This window comes from Anneissia japonica, unplaced genomic scaffold, assembly GCF_011630105.1.
Source record: "Anneissia japonica isolate Jap-2015-1 unplaced genomic scaffold, ASM1163010v1 scaffold287712_len2945570_cov188, whole genome shotgun sequence".
In the NCBI taxonomy this organism is placed as follows: Eukaryota; Metazoa; Echinodermata; class Crinoidea; order Comatulida; family Comatulidae; genus Anneissia; species Anneissia japonica.
Window position 1 is genome coordinate 595,672 of NW_022704401.1, and position 26,017 is coordinate 621,688.

The 26,017-nt window shown below is 33.1% G+C and overlaps 2 protein-coding genes across 5 annotated transcripts in view; one reads left to right on the top strand and one right to left on the bottom strand.

Moving 5' to 3' along the window:
- The window catches only part of LOC117104715 (epsilon-sarcoglycan-like), a 42,046-nt gene extending 35,277 nt beyond the window's left edge, over positions 1 to 6,769 (bottom strand). For 2 of the 4 annotated variants that reach the window (XM_033245601.1, XM_033245598.1), the window contains exons 1-4: positions 6,268 to 6,434; positions 2,977 to 3,085; positions 2,043 to 2,173; positions 287 to 435 (exon numbers count right to left, since the gene is read on the bottom strand). In XM_033245601.1, coding sequence (XP_033101492.1) covers positions 287 to 435; positions 2,043 to 2,163 — 270 coding nt within the window. In that variant the 5' untranslated portion in view covers positions 2,164 to 2,173; positions 2,977 to 3,085; positions 6,268 to 6,434. Of the gene's footprint in view, positions 1 to 286; positions 436 to 2,042; positions 2,174 to 2,976; positions 3,086 to 6,267; positions 6,438 to 6,637 lie in introns of those variants that run through there. The other 2 variants (XM_033245600.1, XM_033245599.1) reach the window with 2 other exon arrangements.
- LOC117104714 (glutamic acid-rich protein-like) overlaps positions 6,745 to 26,017 on the top strand; it is a 38,530-nt gene continuing 19,257 nt past the window's right edge. The window contains exon 1 of the mRNA XM_033245595.1: positions 6,745 to 6,858. The gene's annotated coding sequence lies outside the window, so the exon portion shown is untranslated. The remainder of the gene's footprint in view (positions 6,859 to 26,017) is intronic.

Sequence of the window (26,017 nt, forward strand, 5' to 3'; positions counted from 1 at the left end):
TTTTTTGCCAAAAAGTGGGGGCCCGGGCCACCTGGCCATGCAATGTATCACTTTCTTTATTCGAACACTGTATTTACCTGCCTTTGATGATTTATATATAATTTAACAGTGTTAACGTCTATCTGTATACATCATGTATCGGTTGTTAGGTACCCTTGCTCTATTTATACAGTAGGCAGTGACGTATGTAATTTGTGTGTATGTATTTCACTTATCAAACATGGATTTCAACTGCTGAAGACATTGTAAACGAAGGCCAAAAAACCCAGTGTAAAAGGCAAAGTACCTCTAAGTTGGTGTTGCCTACATCGCTTAACTGAGGTGTGCCATATAAGAAGCCATTTTCTGTCGTGTCTTCTTGGTAATATTTCAGCCAGCTAGGTAGGCCTGCCTTGCCATCCAGAGAGGGCCGGAATGTAATAGGATTTGAGTTTTCTGTTAAAGTAGAAAATATTGGAGTGATATTAGTTGGTACTGGAATTCAATGAGTTGACAGCTTTGCAATCTAAGAAGTGACGGTTCAATTGATTTCACATCTGAAAATAACTCATCTTTATAAACCTTTAATAATAATAATTCATAATATTTATAATTTTATTTTCCTCACACAAGAGCTAACAAGGGGAAATCTTCCCTGTGCATGTGTCAGCTACCATAGCTACCATTCACTGCTTAACAAGATGTAAAAACATTGAAGAGAAGCATAACAACAATAATTAACAACAATAACATCATAATAAAATTAGTATATAAATAGTAGTAATCCAGTAATAATAATAATAATAATAATAATAATAATAATAATAATCACAATAATAATAATAATCATAATATAGTGATCATATTAAAAATAACACTAATAATAGTAATAACAGCGAAAAGCACAAATTATTGATTTCTAAATGTCATCAAGAGATTTTTTCGGAATGTGGAGATAGATGGCAATTGTTTGCAGGCTAAAATTAGGTTGTTCCATAGCAAGGGGGTACTGTATTGTGAAAAAATGGAAATTACAAGACACAAGGTTATTTTATTGTCACTAGTACACAAAAAGTAAAATTTGTCTTCCTGATATGAAAATAAATTAGTATAAAAGTTAGGTAAAAAATAAACGAAAGACATAAAAAAAACAGAATATACAAAATGATACAGTTATTTACAGGAGTTAGTTACTGCAGTTTATCTATTAAAATCATCATTGTACATATGGATTGAATTATGAATGAAAGATCCTCTTAATCTGTTAGTATTGCACTTAATTGGACGTAAATCACGTAATTGGACGTAAGTGACTGGATCTATTGAAGGTGTATTCCAAGAACATAGGATAAGACACACATCTTTAATTATGTTAACAAGTTTCTTCAGTACATTTTTTGTATGTTATAATAATATATAATTATTTATATCAATATATCAAAAATAACAATATACAATAATATAATAATAAATAATACAGTAATATATTATCAAAAATAATAATATAATATAATTATAATTTATATTTACACACAAAGAACTGACTCAAACAAGAATGTTTTTTATTTTTCAAAGACTGTACAAGGTTATACATGTAAAAAGGAACAAATTATTAAAAACACATTGGAATGTCTAGTGTTATAACTATTCTTTCTGATATGATTAATATTATATTTAATGAAACCAATGTATTATTTCTATCCTTTAGCACGTTGCTCATCAACTTACACCAACAACTTTCCATATTTTCTATATACAGTGCTTTTAACATACATTAAAATAATTTTTTTTCCTGTAAGTGTTACACAAATTTATATAGCAAAAAAATTAAAACTTCAACCAGTAATGATAACAATTATTACTTTCAAATCCAGTTTTAAAACCAATTCTTAATTCTGATTGGATGTTATTGTCCTAATCTTATCAATACATACAATAACATCAAATCAGAATTAAAATACAAATGAAATGAGTATAGTAGCACCTTCTTTAGACTAACGAATTAGGAATTGTTTAATTAAGTGAAACTTTTATGATTAGTTTTGTGGTTCTGATTGACATACCAAGATTCTGAAAAGCAAATATGCTTCTGTAAATCACATAATGAAAGCTGTTCCCTACTGTGGCACTTTTCTTGGCAGAAACGATGAAAAATGATGTCACCAACAAAAAGACCAATTCCATTAGTTTCTTGCTGGAAAGAGATAACAATAACCAAATTATTTACAATTTCCTTCATGTAGTCAATTAAATTACCCATTAATTCATTTACGCACAATTCACTCATTCATTCTTTATTTCCACTAGATTACAATTTCAGGACCTCAGTACTGATATTGCAACAGTGCTGGCAGAAACTGAGAAAAATAGATATCAAGTTTCCTGGTGGAAAAAGACAAATTTACCAATCTTTTTTGAATGTTGTCATTTAACTATTTATTTGAATAAATGCCCCACTATCAATAAATGCCCCACCACCCCTACAGCTTATTTGGAATAAATGGCTCCCTAAAATAAACACCCTGAGGTGATTATCTTTTTCTCGAGTGACATTCCCCCTAAATGACTGTAAACAATTCTAATGAAAGAAACATCATTCTTAACACATTCTATTATTAGTAGAACATTACATTTTTTCTAACCTGGTTAGGGTAAATAGGGTAAGTCTTTATCATCATGCAATAACAAATTTTGATGGTAATTATGTGTTGTAGTTCTACATTTAAAGTTAAGGGCTATTTGAATACATACATATCCATTTTACACCAAAAAAAAAAAGTGCCTCCCTTAAATAAACACCAACCCCCCCCCCCCACAAAACCCTTCTAAACTTCAAACACCCTGGGATGTATATTCGAATAAATACGGTAATTATTCATCCACCAATTCATCCATCCATGCACTCATCTGAGGCATGTCGTGGCGTACTGATCTCCCGAACATTTCAGTTTTAAAGTTGAGAGCAGACCTTTTCTACCAAAATAACAAGTTCCTTACTAAATTAAATTTTAAAATCACAGCTACAACTCATGTGCTCCCTGGTTTCTAACAAAAGGCATAGGCTCTGTGTTTGTAAAATACAGCAACAATGTCAACATAATTTGTTCTGAAAAGTAAAGAGAGAGAAGAACATAAAAATTATATATTAATTCTACAATGTGATAAATCAAATCAGTTGAGATCTATATTGGGACAGAAGATATATGGTATTGTAGTATTGGTATTTGACGTCAAGAATATGTGGCCAACGTGGACCAACTGAAGCAAGACCAAGATGGCATGCTTCAATGGACCATGCTGAAGAAAGTATCATATCAAATAACTTTGGCATAGTAGCAATTGGAGCTACTGTATTATGCAGATTTCATCAAGTTTATGAAATAAGATAGCACTTTCTAAACAATGCTACTTGGGGATCGGATTTATCACTAGCCACCCAACGCAAGCTCGGTGGTCTAGTGCTTAAGACATCAGTCTAGTTAGCTGGAAGTTGTAGGTTCGATTCCCACCCGAATCGCTTGCAAGATTTTTTTCGCAAGCATTTTGGAATGTACTGAGCATTCAGTACTTATAACACGTCAGGTAGGGCAAACATCATACTGTATATTATTTCTTCTGACGCAAAAAAAAAAGCCAGCGGAATTTTTTAAACATATATATCACCAGTACGAAGGACCTGGTTGGCATAGCCAAATTGTTAAATGGAGGGGTTTCTCCACATCATACAAATTTAAACTTCGTATTGGTATTTATCAACAAAATACAACACTAGCAAATAGTTAATCTGCTATCAATTATTAATTCTCATTATGAAGAGCACCTAGTCAGAAGGGTGTAGGACCGTTTTGGCCACGAACAAATTAGGCTGCAATGTATGAAACACATTTTGTATTGTGTTTTCAGTCAATTTGATTCATTGAATGACTAATAAATATCCAAAAATAATGTAATGTAATGTAGTGGGATTTAATATAGCGCATTACACCGAAGTCTCAATGCGCTAATATAAAATAATAAAAAAGGATAAGAAAATCCAACTAAAGATTCTATGCTAACGAACTAAGGAAAGGAACCAAAATGAAAGGACTATAGCAGAAGAACCGCACATCATCGCACTGTTCTCCCACAATTTAAGACCATTGTCAAACAATGGTTGGCCGGAACATAATTCACAGGTGCCATAATGATGCACGGTATCTATTCTAACTAATGTTATAAAAAAAGAGAAAGAAGAAACTAATAACATATAGTATAAAGGTGTGATTTTAATTTAGTTTTGAATACATCCAAGGATGTCGCATTTCTCACATCTGTAGGTAAACTATTACAAAGAGTAGGTGCTGCTATTTGAAATGATATTGCTCCGTAAGTCTTCAAGCGACAAGATGGAATATGCAGAAGAGTTGAGTCGATTGTAGATCTAAGTCGTCTATTGCATTTGCTTGAACGTAGTTTTATGAGGTCAGAAATATAAGGAGGAGTTAACCCATGAAGTGCTTTGTATGTAAAAATAAGTATTTTGAATTCAATCCTCTGTTTCACGGGTAACCAGTGAAGTCGCGTGAGAACCGGAGTTAACTACCCAAGCAGCAGAGTTGAGTTGCAATTGAAGTTTATTAATGAGTCTCATCGGCAGACCATAAAGTAAACTATTGCAGTAGCCAAGACGTGAAGTGATTAAAGCGTGTAAAATTTTGAGAGCCGCATCCTCGGTCAGAAACTTACGGATGTTTTTAAAATTCCTGAGATGATAGGATATAGACTTTCATATATTATTTACATGACTGGTGAATGTCATTGACTCATCAAATGTGACTCCAATGTTACGAACAACAGAAGAAGGTTGGATTAAAGAGTCACCAACTATAAAAGATGCTGAAATTCTGGTGGGGAATTAAGATATTTGGAATGGATAAGAAGAGTCTCAGTCTTACTGGAATTAAGAAATAAACCATTTTCAGAAAGCCACTGATGCACTGCTCTGACGCAAGTTTCCATTGAGAACTTTGCATTGCCAAACTGTTCTAAGTTGGGCTTGAAACTAATATGCAATTGAGTATCATCTGCAAACATATGATAAGTAATTGAGTATTGTTTAATTATCTGACAAAGGGGAAGCATGTATACAAGGAAAAGAATAGGGCCGAGAGTAGAGCCTTGTGGCACTCCATATTCAACATTACAATATGATGATGAAGACTGCCTAATGTACACAGCTTGCTTAAATACTGACAATTACCATACTGTGAAGTTTTTTAATTGCACGGAGTCTCAAATTTGCACGGAAAATCTAGGAAAATAGCTGTGCGGAATCATAAATGCTGCATAATTGCATTGGTTATATTTTAGGATTTGGTCAAAGCCTAATTTTCGGCATAATCTGTGCGGAAATCAGCAATTATATTCTGAAATGCGCGGATGGATTTCTACGCCAAATTTTTGCGCAAAGGATACATTCCCCGCGCAGGGCTTACTATAGAGTCTGGGACAATTATAATATGATAAATACGCATATTGACTTAAAAGTAATTAAAAAGACTGTGGGAATGGCAAACAACGCTTTTATTTGTGTCAATTCACCAAGGAAAGCAAGTTTAGGGCCTATGCCAGGCATAACACATAAGAAACAAGCATAATTCAAAGTTTAACAAATTCAAAATTCTCACTAGGTAGCGTTCTAGGATTAATGTTAGGGGAATACATTTTCTAGAAGGGTGGTCTTGCTTTGGAATGCACTTCCTAGAGAAGCAGTATTATGTTCATCTATTAAATACTTTTAAATCAAGCCTCAATGAGGGATGGTCCAACCATCCACTGAAGTTTGCACAATAGTGACTTCATTTACAAGAGGGTCTTTAATCACTGAGTGCTTTGCCTCGATCCCGTAGTACTAGTAGTTTTACGGGAAACCAGTAAACCAGTAAACAAGTAGCAGCTGATATGCCGGTAAGCTTATATTATAGGCCCTAGTAAAGTAGTATAATTATTTGTATTGTAAAGTACATGATAGTGTATGTATGTTTTAATATTATAAGAAAAACAAAACACACTAAATTTCCTGATTATCTGGATATTGTATACATCGCGGCAGAACTGGTTCGTGGCCGAAACGTACGGCATTTGTCGGAAATTCATTCCTGCGCCGTCAAAATGAATGCGGACGCCTAGGCTAGGCCTGGCCTTGTTGTTGCTGTTGGGGCTAGGCCTAGGTAGGCCCTAGCCTTTTTCTAACCTAGAAGGACCTAGGCTAGGCCTATATGAAAATAAAACAAGTTAGGCTTAGTCTACCTTAAGAAATAGTTTGTTTTCAAATACTACATAATAGAGATATTTCTATGGTTTATTCAGCAGTTGTTATTATTAAGTAAACCACAAACTGTAAAACCTTGACTGCACCAAATACAAAAGTGTGTTTTTGCTTGTAGAACTCAAATCAAGTAAACAAACCTCCGCCTCCCAATGGGGTCAAACAGGGTCACCATGCGAACTCGACAAGATCATTTTAATTGAGGGAATTTCAAATCTCAATACATTTTAACCTAGGATTTATAGATACAATCACATGCATTATACTATATTTATATGTAAAATTTAAGAATATATTTGTTTCATATATCTATTTGTTTAAATATTGCATTTATTATAGATGTTTTCTTACCTGTCCACAAAGGTGGATCAATCCATTTCACCGCTGCTGTCAAAATGGTGGACGTAGAGTGAGGAAGTGGCGAAAAGCACCTTGCATTCCCAATATTACAATTATACTTTTAATTACTCTGGTAAATTAAATTGAGTAAAAGAAGACCAAAGGAATTAAGTAAATTTTGATATATGACCATTTAATTGATTGTTTTTCCTGAATTACTGTTTGTGGATAAGGTAAGAAATGTCCTCCAATCTTCTAAACAGGCTAGCCTGTCTGCTGCAGTGTGTGGTGAGTCATCAGGGTGCTATTAGAATGAAGTGGCGCTGTGTTTGATAGGGCCAAAATTCTAAGCTAAGCCTACGGGTGTGTTTCCCTAGTGAAGTTGGTCAAATCATGAACCGGACACTTGAATTTAAGGTGAAACATCTCTGATCACAAGAATATCCAAAAATTATCTGATGCAAGGAGCTTAATTAATTAGGGAAAGTCCAGTAAGAATGAGAAGCAAGCAAGGCAAGGCAATTTTTTTGAATGAAATATATTTTAAAACAAAGTTAGGGCATAGGCCTCCCTAGGCCTAGGCCGTGGATGGGAATAAATGTTGTAGATTTGTGTCCGAAAAATATTAAAAACATGAGAGGCTTTTTTTTTTTTCATTAATTATTTTTATATGCTGTACACAAGCCATGGCATCAGCAATTTTACATTATTCCCAAGAAACACAATATATAAGAGCCTAGGTAGGCCTATAATCAGTCATGTACACTACTAGTACTTGGCCTAGAGAGGTCATTTATTTATGTGGATCATTCAATGTAATGTTATAAAAGTTATTTTGAACATTGTAAACTATTCTACTCTTTTATTATAAATAGAGATCAAAAAGTGTTGAGAAACAAAGATGATAATAAATATATATAGAAGATAGAGCAGTTTGCAATTTTGTGGCACAAAATCGTAGAGCAATTTTCCTTTATCCGCTAGACGACGCTATATCTTATAGTCAAGAGCACCACCGCTCAAGGTTTGTTAACCAGTTTAATTTGACCCGGAAATTACCTCAGCAGGGATCGGCGATCATGGTGCGATCCCTGCCTTTGCAGTCTTCGCGACGAGTGATAAGATGTGATGGAATAGGGCCTAAAGATCGTTTTTCTGTTTGTGTACGATTTAGAAAGTTTTAAAAAATGAAGTATTTTTTTTCCAGAATAATGATTTTTTTTTCAAAATAATGAAAATGTTCATGCTGTAGCTTTTTAGGCATGCAGGCGGTGGACGCAAATCTACAACTTTCATTCCTTAGGTCTCAAAGCACACATTGCACACACAACACAAGCAGTTCAAAACACATTGAGTGTGAATTTCTCAGCAATGCCCAATTACCGATTCTGAAATTCTGAGGGTTTATGAAACGATTTTAATTCTTATTCTTAATTTTGTCTTGTTGAGTTTTGATGTTTGATAATCTTCATTTCCAAAAACTGTTGTTTTATGTAATGCATAAACCTAGTAAAGTACAGGTAGTGTAGCAATTGTTAAGAATCCTGCGACTCAGAACTGTCCATTTTCCAGCGGGGTATAAATGTTTTTAACATGACGCATGTTGTAAGTGAACTTTTCGCTGGTAGGCAATAGTTAAAAACGTACATTCAATCAATAAAGGTTGTTTTTATCAAATGTAAATATGATAGATTTAAAGAATATAAAGAATTTGCTAAAGGTAGACCAGTTTAGGCTAGGCCAAGCTGATTAGGCCAATCTGTCCAAGCTGTCACGGTAAAAGTGGCTGTCCTAAATAATTGTTGGCCGTCCAAAAGACGGCCGGACGGCTCGCTGGCTAAGCCTATGATTTAAATTAATGTTTTATTTTAAAACTGATTTTCATTTTTTTGGTATTTGTTAGTATACGTAATGTACATAGAGTTGGCTAACTTTTAATTAAATTTAACACATTACAGTCTTCAATAGTACATACAAGTTTGAAAGCAATTTACAGATTAAGTTTTTCCAAATTAAAGCACAGATGTTCATTTTGAACATCATGCATTAACCAGAGTTCAGTGAACGAAGAAGATTGTGTTTTAATTAAAGTTTGTTAGTGTGTGCTGTCGTCCACCTTGTCATTATCCTGCAAACATGGCAAAACATTTTTCATCAGTTTTCTTCTTACTGTAAATTAGCATTTTAAATCTATAGGTTTAGTTGGCTGCCAGGAACATGCAGTTACCAGTTAGTACAGTCGGGCACACGCTGTGCTCGATGGGCGTCAGCTGACGAGATTCATAAAGAACGCCACGATGATCTGTTCAGACTGCCACCTACAGTGGGAACAGAGTCGGATTCGTCGGACGACGGTCGTATGACATTAGTGCGACGCAGTCAGTACCCGACTTATAGTCATTTGTACAGAGCATGTCGTAGTATGCTTTACAATATATCTGCATTATAACTGTATAGTAGATGTTTGGTTTACCTTCCTCTTAAATAGTATGGGAAATACTATTTTTATCACTTCAGTTGTCTCGTTCTCGGTGCATTGTGATTAAGCATAATGCCCGGAGCAATTCTTTTACAATTTAAACACACTCCTTTCCTTTCTCCAACTGTTGAATCCTTCTTTTGAATGAGAGGGACTGTCTCATTTTTTGTTAGCTGCTTATGTGCCTCTTTTTATGTGCAAAAAAAATATATTTTCATTTTAAAATCTTTTTTTTTGGATGCAGAAATGGGGCCGTATAAAGAATCATTATTTTGTCTGTGTTCCCATCGGAAAAAATAAGTTTTCAAAACACTAAGTCGATTCGATGTTTGCATACCCCAGAACTGTTACTTTTATGCCATTTTTAGATGACACAAGGAGATAGCTTGCACTTCAAACTGCCCTGTAAGTTTACATCCATGACCATTAGATAAGATACTGTAGATGATGCTATCTAAACTGTTATACTGTACAGTAGTATCTGAATCTTTCTGTATCCTACAGTATGATGATACTGTATGCACTCATGCAGGATTAGGTCTGGCGATTATCAGATAACTGAAATCAATCCATAGAACTTCAAAGGGTTTGACCAAGGTTAGGTCATTAACACCCACTGTCTTGTTACAACCACACAAGGTTGCAGTGAAAGAAGTATACAATTATTTGTGTCCACATACGTACATGATACTGCCAGGAATGGTTGATATAATTTGGACATGTTCATTAGGGAAAATTGATATTTGGTTTGGTACTGTAGGCCTATCAGCTTATTATTGTCAATGTTCCTTTGCAGAATAATATAACACAAAAATAAAATAAATAAATATTCTATGATCTTCACAATATGTATTTTTTTTATTACGTCATATGCTGTTAAAAAGGGCATGGAATTTACTGTACAATCATATTGAAAAGAGTATTTTTTGTAGTAGACCTGAGGTCTCTGTAATTTTATTATAAATTTATTTAGATGACAATCATCTCCAATACTATCTCTACCAGTTTTACTCATTCCTTGTATGGTTGAGTTTTTGAAAAAGGTATATTAAAAAAAGGTACAAATTTAATACTATGATACTGTACACTAAGCTTGGTAGAACTGAGAGTAAAAATAACATTAATTTCAATTCATTTTAGAATATCTCCAAATATGGAAAACATAATAAATGACAAAATTAAATTATGAAAATGGCATTGTATGGTAAATAATGATAGCTGAGATTTCATAACATGGTGATTTACACTTCAGTTAAATAGAATTATGAAAGTTACACAATCTATTGTTTCAAAATATTTACGGTATATAACTGTGTTTATGCTATTGAACTTGAGTAACTACTGTACATAAAGTTTAGATTTCATGAAGAAATAATGTCATTGTTTATAGTAATACTAATAATGATTTTCGAAATGTGATTTACACTTCAGTTATTAGCATGATGAAAGTTACACAACCTATTGTTTTAAAATATATTTAGTTTACAGTATAAATATGTATATACTATTAAACATAAATAAGTACATAAAGTTCGGATTTCATAAAGGATTGGTTGTATTAAGGCATACAAAATGTCAACTTTAACCTCAAGGTTTATTGTTGAAAACAAAAACAAATGATTTATGATATTTCTGAAGTATTGTAGGAATTCCTGTTTACTGTAGATGAATGTATACCACATTTACTTTCCATTTAAAAAACACTAAGAACCAAAATTTTTTTGTAATGTACAGTAACCTCGCATTGAATCCTTCTCTTTAGTTTGCAAAATTAGCCTCGAAAGTAAGTCCATCTCAAAAAGAAACCCATGGGCTTCTTTTCAAAACAGCATAGGCTTCTTTTTAAGATAGTACAGTACATACACTGTACATAAATTTAAAAGAAACAAAATAAATAAAACATGCTTGGTTTTAATGCAGTAGTTTAGGTGATTTAATGCCAGTTAATACACTCCATAATAAAGATTGATGTTACAGTGGCCCTATTTATTGTTTTATGGTACTAATTATCAAAATTTACAGCATTCATTTTGAAAAGAAGCCCTCCTCTTTACTTTGCAAAAGTAGCTTCGAAAAGAAGGGCTTCAATTCAAGGTTTTACGGTATTCAATTCAGGTTTTAAAACTGAATATTTTTCTTAGATTCTGTTTTTATCTGAATTTTTGTGATAAATACAGTTAGCTTTTACAGTTATGTCTTCAATCAAACCAAATAATTTAATACAGCAAGTCACTTGTATTGATAATGAAGATAAGGAAAAAATATTCTATTCTACTGTAGTAAACAAAAAGAACTTACCGGTATTTGAAAAAAAAATGTTTAAATACAAAAGGAAATAACAAATAAATGATTAGGACATATTGTTCAACTTGATTAAAACCTACAGAATTTTAAACAGTTTTATACTATACTGTAGGCCTAAATCATTGGTGGTTGTTTATGTAGCACTAAGACTTTGTTTAGCTGTAATTTGTACTGTCTATTGTCTTTGGTGTGGTACAGGTGATCTGGTATGTTATTACACAGTGTTTGTGTTTGGATACGATTCATTAAGCTTTGTATATTTTGTTTATTTACTAGTTGTACCGGTTGGTTTACTTCAAACATAATGTGTGAAGAGGATAAGCATTTCATTATACCTTCCAAATATATCAAACCCTCTTCTCTACTACGTAGTTTTACTCTGAGTCAGTGACCTTGATAATGAGATACAAGCTACTAGAATGATTTACTACTACTAGTATAATACAATATAGCATAGTTTTTAATTCCGTATTCCCTTGTCTCTGTACTTCACTACACCTGATGAAGCCAGCATGGACTGCTGAAGAAAGCGTGTGTAGTAAATAAATGAAGTTAGTCTGTAGCGTGCCACCAGTGTTGTTATTTCTGAAGATTTACTAATTAATTTCTGTAAAAAAGAAAGTAAATTTGCTCTATTTTTTGTATAAATTTATTAGTTTTAAAATTAACATTTTTATGTGTGTTTCAAAATCAAGAGAATATTGAGATTTTTCTGTAATTTAGTTTGTGTTCCCATGTTGGGATTAGCCATTATTTCCAAGAGATCTGGTATAGTAATCCTTTGTAACAAATTTTATTTTGCTACTGTATTGTGATACCCATCGCAAGCTGACTGACAGTGACAGAATAGGAGGGGGTAGAAGATACTAGTAAATGCATGTAAATAGCATTAATTTGCAAGACATACTCCTGCTTGCAGAAACACAAGAGGCCATTCCAATTATGAGAGATTTGGCAACTCTAGTAGTTAAATCTTAATAATTGTTGCCAAGTAGTTATCCTACTGTATTGTACTGTATCAGACCCTCATGTATTATCATTTGCAGTAAGTCATTCACTGGCTGTACCGACCTCATTAAATGGAAGTATATTATTAGATAAAAAATAAGTACCAGTATAAATAAAGAATAGTATCCAAAAGGTTATATCAACAGTTATGAAACATTTACAATTCAATATGGATGTGGTAAGCTTTTCTTTTATTACTTTCAAAAGAGTTTAGGATGTGTGCCATTTTCAGTATCTACAATTTTAAACAAGATAATCTGAGATTACAAACCCTCACGCTGTTGTGCCATATCTATACTGAAATAATAATGGCATTGGGGGTTGGTTTGGGAGAGGGTTGTTTCCCCTCCCTACATAAAAAAAAATAAGAAAATTATGACCTTTAGAGTTTATTTAAAGGTGTTAAATTGTTCGAATTTTGTCTTCAAAGGAATAGTGATGAATTAGCTATCACAAAGATATTTCATTTATTTCAGATATTTAGGTTGCGCATGGCTACGGTTGTTTACTCACATTATTTTTCTAGGCTATGCAGATGCATCTTCATCTCTCGTCCTACTCTAGTGTAAATTCTACTCTAGGTCCTCCAAATCCAGAGATGTATAAGCCTAGGCCTACTGTAGTTTGTTGACTATTTTTAACTTGTGGTGTTAACAACAAATCTGCTTTTCAGTATTTCATGAAATAATTATAACCAGGGAATTACGAACAAGAATGATAACTCAGCGAATCAAATCTCAAGTACTGAACTTCATTTGCAGAGCCAAGTGCATGCGTTGTGGGTGACTTAAACCCGTCCATCTATGTTAATATGTTTTTAACACGACATACACATGTTTTTGGTGAAATTTTCACTGGGTACACAATGGTTTAGACTTATCTTTTTGAGAATGTTGGTATGAAAACTACGTAAAAACTAGGGTAGACCGAACTTAGCAGTAAGACACTTTTACTGTACTACCTATTTTAGGAGCGTGGCGGCTCTGACATTCTGCAATTCTGCTCAGCTGTTCTACACATACAATAGTTTGGAACCTTATTAATATTTGATAGGATGCCTAGTATTTCCTCTGCAATATTTTTGAGAAACTAAACCAGGACTGAAACCAAAACTAGAACTCCCCTATAATATTTTCTAGCGGTTTAATAAAGTACTGTACTGAAAAGCTGGCCAGCTTTAAATTCACAATGACCAATACTTGTAAATTTGTGCATTAATTATTCATGCCAGATGCTTTTCCAGCAATTAATCTTTGATCTGATGGTGATTATATTCCTATTATTTTTATTTTTCATGCGTACACCAGGCATTAACTCTAGTTAATATGCATGGGTAAGCTACTGTTTGACACCTAATGCGCGTTAACCCATAATTGGGTTGGTTAGCACAGGGTAAGTAAGCTGGGGAAGAATTTGGGGGGGTAAGACAAGGTAGGCATGACTATTGTCTACAGTAGATGGTACACTAGAGTAGCTAGTCAGAGGCATATTTTGCTTTAGTTTAGAAACTACAAGAGCGACCGCTCACCGATCCGCATGTTCCTCCACGCTTAAATATGGTACAGGCGCAAGTTATATTGGTTTTTTGGAAGAGCTATAAGATAGAAATTTTTAAATAATTAGAATGTTTATTTGTACAAAACAAATTATTATTTAGAATGTTCATTTTTACAAGATTAAAATATCTAAAAATAAAAAAAAAATTTCTTAAAATTGGGAAAAAAGAAAACCAAGACGCGATTCGAACTCACAAGTTCTTTAGAACACATCCATAACTGACTGCACCATCCATGCGACGTGACTTATTAGTGGTAATGGCAGTAATGTACAGTACTTGCTGAAACCCCTGTTTTGTTAGGTGTAGAGGGAACTCTGGGTCCAAAAAAATCTGACTCAAAGAGGGTAATGTGTTGTATGTCATGAGCTGATTTTTGACCAGGTTGATATAATGTATACTGAATTCTGAAAGATTACTTCAAACTAATAAAATATTGTACTTAGACATTTGTTGTGCTATAAATTGTGTTTAAGTTGTACTGTAAATTATCCAATCTATTGTTAGAATTTTATGGTTTGTATAAATTTACATTTGGACAGCTTCTAAAAATTAAAATAGTTGGCTGACTGGCTTTGATTACTGATTGATAATTGCCATATTGGATAGCCAGTCCACTCAGAAACACACAATCAAATTCATGCCAATCTGGTCAAATCAAGAAGGTTTTGTTTCAAGAATTCAGCATATGGAATTAGCTCAGAGCACTGAAGAACCCAGCAAAATTCCTTATTATATTATTAATGCAAAAGATGTTTTTTGCCTTCTTTTCGGTTGCACATTACTCATTAACCTATTAAGTATTTGTAGGTTAATGAGTGTACAGTGATTAGTATGTGAAGTACAGTAACAGTATTTTTCATTGTTCAATAAGCGCCTTCACATTTTTAATATTTACCACATTTACCTAATTTCTATACTGTAAACTTCTGAATGAACTTTACACATTGTAATGTCGAGTTTGTGTACTTGTAAAGAATAGCCCTTTAGTTAATTTAAATTGAAATATTAATAACTGTTAAAATTACCATCTAGATAAATTACTAGTAGATTTCTGGTTCAGTTGAGTCAAATTAAGTTTGTTGATTACCATTCCTTTTCCCATGATACTGAATAAAATATATCAATAAATAAATAAAAAATACAATATGTCTCTTAAGATTGATATTTATTTTTTTTTTTTGTTATTCCAAAATGAAAATTAAAGTAAACAATTCATTTTTATGCTATAAATTTATTCCATTCAACATTTAACCATGCAGTTAGGAGCAGATGCCAAAGAAAGTATGATTTCGAGTTAGCCTTTCAACAAATATCAGATAATTGATATATTTTATTGTTTTGTGGTACTTCAAAAATGGAAATTAATGTAAACAATTCATTTTTATGCTATAAATGTATTCAATTCAACATTTAACCATGTGGTTAAGAGCAGATGCCAAAACAAATGTGATTGTGAGCAGCCTTTCAACAAATATCGGCTATATAATAATCCATTGTCTTGATGCTTCTTCCAATTAGTTCCAAATATCTAATAATAAGTTATTAAGTACTTGTATTGCAGGCCTGTAGCCAGTTTCTTCAAAAGGGGGGTTCTCTTGGCTTGAGGTCTCGGATTGAAGCCCCGGGGGGATTGGCAAAACCCCCAAAGCTGGAGGTTTTTTGTGTTCTCCATGAGTATAATGCTAATAGCAGTTACGTTTGAAAAAGGTCTGCAGCAAAACATTCTGTCTGGGTGGGTGTGAAGTGCATTAGTTAGGTTGGAGGACTTGTTCAGGAAATTTGAGGGGGAGGTTTGCCAGAAAAGAGGGGGTTTTCTAGAAATGGGGGGTTTGCCTGCACCTAAACCCCTGGCTACTGGCCTCTATGGCCCTGATTATAAAAGGTTCATGGAAATCTCCTTGTGGAAAATATTGTAAAATCTTTAGGTCGTAAAAACTTTGGGTTTGGTATAGTATTATGATAATTTTATTCATTTCCTGCTTGCTAACAACCTCTTTAAATGTGTATTACCTTGAATGATTTTATATGTTGACATTCTCTGAAGCATTTTACTTCTGATTATCAATAACGTTTGCTACTGAATGCTAATGTAAACATGTTTTCAAAAAGAATTATTAAATTGCTGACATGAATTTATTCATCTGATCCATATAGTAACTATCTCTAGTCATATTTTATTAACACCTTTTGCTGTTTTTTTTTTTCATATATTGCACAGCAATAGATCAAATTGAATTGCCTTGTAATCTTCCTGTGTTTCATGGCCTGAGTTGAACTCTATCCTCATACTATAAATTAACTTTTGACTAGAAATATATGTACAGTAGTGCTACAATTATTCTACATCTTGGTAGATCCATCAAATTATGGATATTTTTAAAAAAATATTATAATAGTTAAAAATTTAATTTTTAAAGTTAAGAAAATGATAAACAAAGAGTATATATATATATATGTATAGTGCCCTGAAACTAACCTTAAGTTTGATAAAAAGACATATTTTGTATCATAAATTATAAAATTTACTAGAATTTACACTAAAAAATGATTGCGTTTTGAGCTCTGAAGGTGAGGGTTCAGTTCTGGTACTGTAGTGGGGAAAGCAGAAGATTTAAGGGGAAATGCCTCCCTTTTTGTTGAACACTGTTAAAATTAGGTTGTTGGATTAAACATTATTTTGCCATACTGTACAACCAAATTTATTGTTGTTTTAGTTCTGAACCTGACACTGAATGCCCTAGTCAGACTTGTTGGACCACTTTTCTGAAAGTTTCTGCAGCACCCGCTGTTCAATTCTCTTTCTTTTCAACCTTGTTTTCTAAGGCTAAGTACGCTATATTCGTATCTAGATAGTTCTCCACCCAGCAATATGTAGTCGTTATCTTTAATACATGTAGCAGGTAGGCCAACAGTACCTTAGTTTTATGTACAATGCCTTCTGCATGATTGTGAGTATTTCTGTGGTAGAGTAGTACAGGAGGGTGCACATTCTTTTGTAGTACTCTACACGAATACGAAACTAGGACTAATAACATTGTCAGCACTTAGTGAAGTCTTTGGAATTTTAATTGTGCAATATAAATACCAAACAGGATTTACCAACAATGTTAGTGTAATATTGTATTGGTGATACTTGGTGTGTCTATGGAGCAGTGTACGTGTACGGTATCATCAAACCAACCAACCGTAAATAATTAGGTAGCCTACAAAATATGGCTGGATGTTGTTGGTACAATCCAGTGTTAATTTTCAATTGAATATGAAGGTTCTTGTACTGTTTTGTTGAGTCACACTGTAATCGTTGTAGAGAAAGTTTTTGAAAATATTATTGGTTTCAGAATTATGCAGCACTGGAATTATTCAGCATTAGCAAATTTGTTTTGAAAGAACACTTCATAAAAGGCATCCATTTATTATAATGCTCTTGCGTAGAGGACACATGGAACTTACACCGTCAGTGTCGAACCCACAAGCATTTGTTTGAAAGTCGTAAGACTTGTCACTATTTAACACACTTTCATAATTAATATGAGATAGACAGTCTACAGTACCTGTACGACATTTGCAGCCCACAAAAATAAATGAAAAACCTTGTGTGCGGCCCACCTATCTTTGGCATGAAAACCCATGTTGTTACCGCCTAACACCTATCATCTGTAAAACGTAATACTAAGAACTGAGCATACACTGTAAAGTAGTTTAAAAGCATTGCATTACTTGTATTTCAGGCACTCTGGAAACTTCAGGTTTTCACCATAAAATGCCTTATAAATTTATGTGTGTTCTGACCCATTTTTATGCCCCCTCTGGCTTTACACTAGATGTAAAAGTGTGGCCAGTTCTTTATAGTTCAGATTCTAATGGACTTGATGAAAGCTTTCATTACTTTGTTTATTTTGCTAATTTTCTATTGGCAATAGTTATTAATGCAGACGCAACAAAACGAATCACCTGTGATTGGTCATTAATTAATCAATATAGTTTGTATTGAAGTAGTACCAGTACGTGCTAGTATGTAGTGTAGCAGCCTTTGCATATTTACCCATTCAAAGTCCTTATCAAACATAAAAATGCCTATAGTACAAGATAGATGCTTTATTAAAATATTTATTGTTTACTAAATTGTCTCATTAGTGTTATGCTTACAAGATAAATGGCGTGATGTAACATTTTATTAATGATTTATTAATGATTTACTAAAGGTAGTTTTTTGACAGCGATATCCATTTATATTAAAACTTTTAGTTCAATCCATGTTCACTAATCTCAGCCAGCCTTGATTATTAGTATCCCAGTTGATGTGCTAGGAAGTGGTTCATGCCCTAACTGTACAGTAGATGCAAGTATTTTATGGCTTACTATATACAGGCATTGATCTAGCGGGGTGGGGGTGGGGGATGAGGGCCCGTTCTCCCAACATGGTTGGGTGAAGGTGGGTGTGACAGTCCTCCCCCCCCCCCTTCAGAAAATCTCTGCATCCGCCCTTGATATATTGTGCTGCTTCTCATCTTTTATGATGTCAGCATCAGGCCAAATTTCAGTTTAAATTTAAGTTTAAGTTTAAGTGCAATTTGCTCATGTGGTTATGATATCACATGATGTTCTTAAACATATTTCTGTCGCACAAAAATAGTCAGAGCAAAAGACATTAAAAATGCATATTTAATGCATGTGGACTATGGATTATAATAGCAAAAAATATATATGAAACTCGTACATAAGTGTCAACCCCTTTTGCTAACACAACACAGACATCTTGCATAGACATGACAGGAAGTGAATAGGCCAGTACACCAGGTGAAAATTTTCAACTCTTTTTCTGAGTCGTGTTTTCATAAATAGCCATTAAGGAAATAGGAGAACCAATAGCTTAGAATTCCATTAAAAATAATTTTTTTTCTTTTTTTTAGTATACATTGCCCTGAAGTAAGTATCTGTACTCAATTACAAAGATTTTGAACCATAGAACACACGATCCATTTTTATCACCGCCAGTGTAAAAACAAATTTTTAAAATTGAAATTAATAATAATAATATACAGTAAATGTTGTTTATTATTGTAAATCTACTATTAAAAAATTTGAAATAGTTTTTTCATATTTTTTAATATTGAAAATTTATAGTAAACATTTTTAGATACTTGGAATATGAATAAATCTGTTATTTAACGTAAAAATGATAAACAATTTATTTAAATCTGTTGTATATTTTTTAAATATTTCATGTAATAAATATCATTCATTTTATTATTTTGTTTATTGTATTAAAAAAACATTAAAATCTAAATTCATGTCAATGATTTTTAAAAATTTTCTTGTGGTTCATCACCATCAAATTATTATTGTATCATCCATAGGATTGAATACATCTTTACCAATTATGAATGTTGTAAAAAAAAACAACTATGTATTGAGATCCTAAGTATTTGTTCTTTTTTTTAAAGCAAATCTTATCTAGAATTTTTTTATATATTTATTTGACATTTCACTTTTACATCAGTGGCAGCACACAAGAAAGTGTCGCAGTCAACCTTCAATTAATGAATGAAGAGGAAAACAATAACTTAGAATCAAATGTACAAATCCCATTGATTATCATTTATTATTTATCAAAATGATTGGTTAACCTAATTTATCTTCTTACTTACAGAGGATTTATAATAAAATTGAGGTGTGTTTTGGATTTCCTAAATACCAGGTAATTACGTGAAGGATAAAGGAAATGGATAATAAATGTGTTGAAGTCACTGAAGCATAGTATTAATCTTTACAATAATACTACCATTACTAGAAGTAGCGAAATACTACAAGGCCAAATGAAAAAGTGTTTCTTATACCCTTCCAAATTTTCTTGTAGTCCACCATTTTTTTTTTATTATTATAGGTAAAGCAATCAGAAAATCCTGCAGATATGTAATGTAAAGTAATGAATGTTGTGGTGTAGTTAGATTCTTCCCCTGAAGATGGTTAAGAGTACAGTAACATCTCCCAATTACGTACCCCTCCGTCCGAACAGGGTTCGTAAATGAGAAAATTCGTAATTCAGACAGTTCGAAATTTCAGCATCTCAGTGTGGTGAGGGTAGGCCTTGGCCATGCTACAAAGTACAGGGCTAGTTAGTCCTAAGCCTTGCCATGGGAGAAAAATTTTGTCACAAAATATGACTTGGATTTTACTGTTTTCGGCAACAAAATAATACTATTACGGAAGCCAAAATTACCTGTGCTCACTGTGAAGTATTCATTTGAAGTAATTTCAGACTGAAAACATGACCATCAATGCCCAAAACGAGTGTTATTATTCTTTTCATAAAGATCGCGAATCCACGTGAATAGCGCCCCCAATGATCACAAAGTGAGATTTACTGTACAGTATGCCTGAAAAAGCATGCACAGCTCAAATATAACATATCTCGGCTGAAGACGATTGATATTTCTTGCTTTAAACTCAGTTTTAATTCACTTTATTGGTTTAGTGTTTTCGGAAGACTTTTAAATACATTTTAAAGTGTTTTTGTAGTTAAAAACGATCGTTCGTAATGACATCATTCCCTCAAATTTGGTTCGTAAAATCGAGAGTTCGTAAATGGGAGGTTTGTAATTGGGAGATGTTACTGTATACTAACCAAAACATTGGTCATTACAATCCAAACAGTTCTTCTCAGAAACAAGATACCATCAATTGATATTTGCAGCATGCCAAATAATGTACTAAAAACCTACGATTATTTATTAATTCAATTCGCCATGCAAACCTTCAAGACGTACCAGTATTTTAGATTTATTGACCTCTCACTCAGCGACTTCCTACTGTACTAATCTCAAAAAGATTTACTGAGTTCTTTACAGTGTAGACTGTGCCTACAGTTTATAACAATGCTTATCCGAGAAGACTTCTACAGTTTACCAGCAGAGCATAAGAAGCTGTGGCACTCAAAACTGGAATAATATGGCTTTTAGTTTGCAGTGCCTCTCTTAACCAGCCATTCAACTTGGCATCAAGTCATCCTCATAACTAATTGGTGCTCATGGGTCTCAAACCTTAGCTTTATATAATCTTTAAAGTATTCCTTTATAGAATTTGTATTAATTTGTAAGGTATCTTATTGTAAGTCTATTTGTCGTGCATAATGAATGTTTATTTTTTCAATACAAATTTTAAAAATCTGGATGGGAATCAAAGCTTCTTTTTTTTTTAAATCTGACCTTGGTTAGTGTAAACCACATTTAGGCTTGAGTCATAAAAATAGTGCTGCATCCCTCAACCATAGCATAAACATCCTGCTAGTAAACAAGTGGCTAGTATATGTAGTTAATTCAATTATTAAATAAAGTGATAGTTGTTTTTAGATATGGATCATGTAAAATTAGTTAATCATCTACATTAATTTCCTTAATTAAGATCATTTTCTACTTTATATTTTGATATAAGCTCTAAGTATATTAAAATACTATATGAAGCCTGGGTTTCTTAAAATCGCTACACCGTTGCTTCAGTGTTTTCAGCGCAATCGTTCTAATGTTTAGCAGTCCCCGACGCAATTGGGAAGATTCCTGACTCGACCGACCAATTACCATCATCCACTAGAGACCAACTGGGTACTGTAGATTCCTGCTTTTCAACCTGTGGTTCGCGATCCAAATTTGTGTTGCCAAAACATTTTTGACGGTCACGAAATTGTTTCTGACTTTAAAAAACTTTGGAAAAGCACATCTTAAAACATAGTAAAAAAATACTTATCGGTCAGTCCTACAAAAAAGGACTCAAGAGATACAACCAGGCATAGTAGCTACGAAGACGAAAGCTAGAAATTATTGTCAACCCAAATCCTAGAATCAACTGTTATGGTTGCACTTTTGATAATCTCTCCAAGAAAGATAATTAAAATTAGGCAGGATTATATCTCGCGTTAACAAGATGTTCGTTTGAGCCTTTTTAGGAGTATGTGGGGAAGTCCAAGCTTCTTTTTTTAAACATTATATTTGCCCAGTCAGCGTCGCACAAGTCGACTGTACAACTAGTCAAAAATTCGTCATTGTTTCAAACATTTCAAAATTATGAGTGCAACAAATATTTTTCCAAGTGGCGGATTCAATGGGGACCCAGCCGCCACCCTCCCTTTTTTTTTTGTTATTAAACATGAAGGAAGAAACATACATTGAAGTCTGAGAGTGCCATTTTCGACCATCTAGAGGTGCAGTAATCATAAATTTTCTTACCTCAGCCTCAACCATGGTGGGGCTGAGGTGGTATTAACAAATACAGTATGTGTAAAAGTCCTTCCCGGGGCCTCCTCTATTTCAAATCGTTGGATCAGTCATTCTTCCAATATAAAATTGAACATTCAGCACACAATATCTAAAGTCTTGTGTACTTTGTTAAGTAAATAAAAATCAAAATGATTTTCGCCACTACTTTGTGTTTGACTTGGCCGAGACTAATGGCTTATGGGCCTAAGTAATCAAAACATAAAATGACAATATTATTTTGGTATTACAATTAATATATGCCATGGGTCACCATAGAATGTACATTCTGAAAGTGCGTTACTACCTAAAAAAAGTTGAGAAGCAGGGCTGTAGATAATACCACAGTTTTTAAGGGGTTGTGTATTTTACAGGGTACAGTGGATGAATTTGATTTTTATGCAATTAATATCCTAAATTAAGCTTAGTCATTGATAGTCCCTGCCTACAGTAAGTGAAATGACTTACATTCTACAGTTTCACTTAACTAAATGACAGCATTACTGTATAGTAATTCAAAAATTAACTGCTATCCCTTTGCATCAATAATATGTAAATTATCTTGTATACTTGATATCATTTATCACCATTTATCAGCACTAGAGTGCTTTAGCTTGAGAGGGCTTTGCCCCTGACCCTCCCCTGAGTTTTTCCCCTGAATCCCACCAGGTTACCGATGTCAGTAAAGTGGCCCTGGACCTGTGGTTCTCATGTAGGAATCTTCCTTGGGCCTGTAGAGGCTAAATCTATACTTAAATCATGTCATTTCCCTAATATTTTGGTACAAAACAATGTACAGTAAAATATTAACAATGGATTTTGAAAGCTTTGTATTATTATTTCATAGTTTCCTGGAGATGGAATTTTTGTCACTTTCAATCCCTTTGTTCTTTTTAAAATTCGCTTAGGTATACACTACATTACAATTTGTTTTGAATTACTCACTGACACGACTTGCATTAACATGCATCACTGCATTTTAATGTTGACCTTTACACTTTTAAAATCTCATCTTGAATTGTCTGATCGTTTTGTGCAGTTGTACTTTGTACTAGTAAGTTACTTTTCATTTTCATTAAAAATAATTGCTGATAGATGGAAGTAGGTTGGTAATTTTATGATGATATTTGGAAAGGAAGAGGGGATAAGATAAGGAAGAGTTATGTTACATACTAAATATGGTACAGGTAAAGTTGATTTGGTAAAAAAATCTCAAATGTAAAACCTCTTTCATTCCCCTAGTTTTTTTTTTGTTTTTTTTAAACATTTTTTAATTTGGTCAATTGAAATAAAATGTTTTTCCTTCCATTTTTCATCTTTTTTTTTTTTTACAGTTAGTGACCTTTCTTTTTTTATACATGTATGTCAAAATCCAGCATCCTTATTACCTTGAGTACATTTAAATATGAACTATGCCTAATTAATTAGTTACATTGGTTATTTTTGTCAGCAAATGTTAGCCACACTTGTTTACAACATGACCTAAAAATCATTAACATATAAGCATGACTCAAATAGAATAGCCTACTCTCTGCGAAAAGTGTTGGCAAAATTTTTTGAACTGTGTAGCATTTCTTCATATATTGTATTCTAAAGAGCAAGATGGAGTTAAAGTAGGATTCAATCTAAAAAAAAAGCAACTTCTGCATACGTCAATCTATGTCATGCCATGTTTGCACACTTGCGTTGTTCAAACATGTTTCATCTGAAACTGAGAGTGGTGGTAACAATTTAACCAAAGATACTGTATTACACTGACCACAACAAGATAGCATAAAGGTTTAAATTTTGGTACTCAATCCATTTCTGTGTACGCTGCACTGGTGACATATTTGAGAGTGTGTGTAGGTGTTTGACCTTAGGTTGTTGGGTCATTTGGTAATCTGACTTAGTAGACATGACATTTCATTAATAATCAGACTAGCAAACAGATCTAAAAATCAATGGTATTTCATTATGATAATGTTTGGCGACTTTTAAGTATAGCATAATAATACATCACGGTTGCACAACTGTTTATCACCTCGTTTTGCAGAGGCTTACAATATACTGTACAATTTTGTATTTTAGATGTCTTGAAGAATACAGTAATCCATTTTTAGTAATATGTTTCGAATAACGTTTGATTATGATTTTTGTCTCACTTTTTAATGGCAATATTTTTCATTAAGTACTGTAACCACAACAAACTTATGATCATATGTTCACCAATGATCATTGGTGCTACCAAAGATCACGCTTGTGCCAATGATCATTGGTACTTCCAAAGGTCATACTTGTACCAATGATCATTGATGCTTCCAAAGGTCATACTTGTACCAATGATCATTGGTGCAACCAAAGATCACAATTGCCACGACTGGTCTTAATGTCAATGATATAATGATCTCCCACAAATGGTCATGCTTATACAGGTGATTACGGCTCTGTACTACCAATAGTCACTTTTGCATAGATGATTAAATCTACAACCAAACAGCATAATTAGATGAATTTTCAAAGGTATTAGCAATGATCATGTACTGTTTATTTTAATAGCTATCACAAAACATCACATGCACAAATGCTGTTAGCAATGGTCACACTTATACTGATGATAACAGCTACCACCAATGACCACATTGTATTGTATACCTAAAGCAAATTTCAAAATGAACAAGTAAAAGGATTGAAAGTGACAAAAACTATATATCCTGGAAACTGAAATAATAAAATTGTTGCACCGATGGTCATAGCTTTTACCACTAATTATTATTGAACTTTATTACAACTACAGTGTGATCATACCGTTACCATGCACCATATCATTTATACCAATAATCATACTTGTACCAATGATCACAGCTACCCTGTACCACAAATATACCAATGTATGTACTTGCAAGAGGACCTAGTTAATCACACATGGTAATATTTGCAAGTACAGTTCTGCACTAATAGCTATAGTAGTAATAGGTAGGAAAATACTACTTTAAGATTATTTCTAAGGTTCATTGTCCAAATTTACTACAGTAAATTTGTATTCCTGATTTAGTTCAATAATGATGACTTTGCACTTGTCACCTCCCAAAGGATACTAGCTAATTTCAATGGATTTATTTGATAACTGCAAGGGAAAGAAACTGGTAGGTACATTCTTCTTGTGTATGCAACAGTGACATATAGGCACCGTTGTATTCGACATTACTTCCACCATATTGTACTCTTTTTACCCATAACCATGCTGCTTAACATTACACAATAATCTATGGTACATTCCCTTGGCTGTGTTATATTTTGAATTGGCTCTTTAAATATGTTCATCATTTATTATTTTTAGTAGCATACGGTGCATTTGTATAGTCCATTCATAACAGTATTTGTTCAATTGATTGGTATTGTTGTCTGTACTCAGGTGGTGGAAATACTGTACTAATACTGTACTTTATACTGCTACTGCTTATACTTCAAATTTATTACCCAATTACCAATTGTCATCATTAGTTTTAAAAAAAAGGGAGAAAATAAACGTCTCAGGGCGTTCATTCGAGGGAGGCGTTTATTCCAAATGAGGCGTTTATTCAAATAATTATGGTAACTATGGCTGTTAACCTAGATACGGAAAACTATAATAAGGAGAAAATGGAACACACAGTGTGTGCATCAAAAACAAGTGAAATTATGTTAAAATATAGAAGATATAACAAATTAATGTGGTTTTTTAAAATCCAGAATTTTTTTGTTGTACCTGTACTATAATATTAAATTACCCAGGTAGTGTAATTTAAAGAACGAGAATGTAAATATTTAAAAAGACA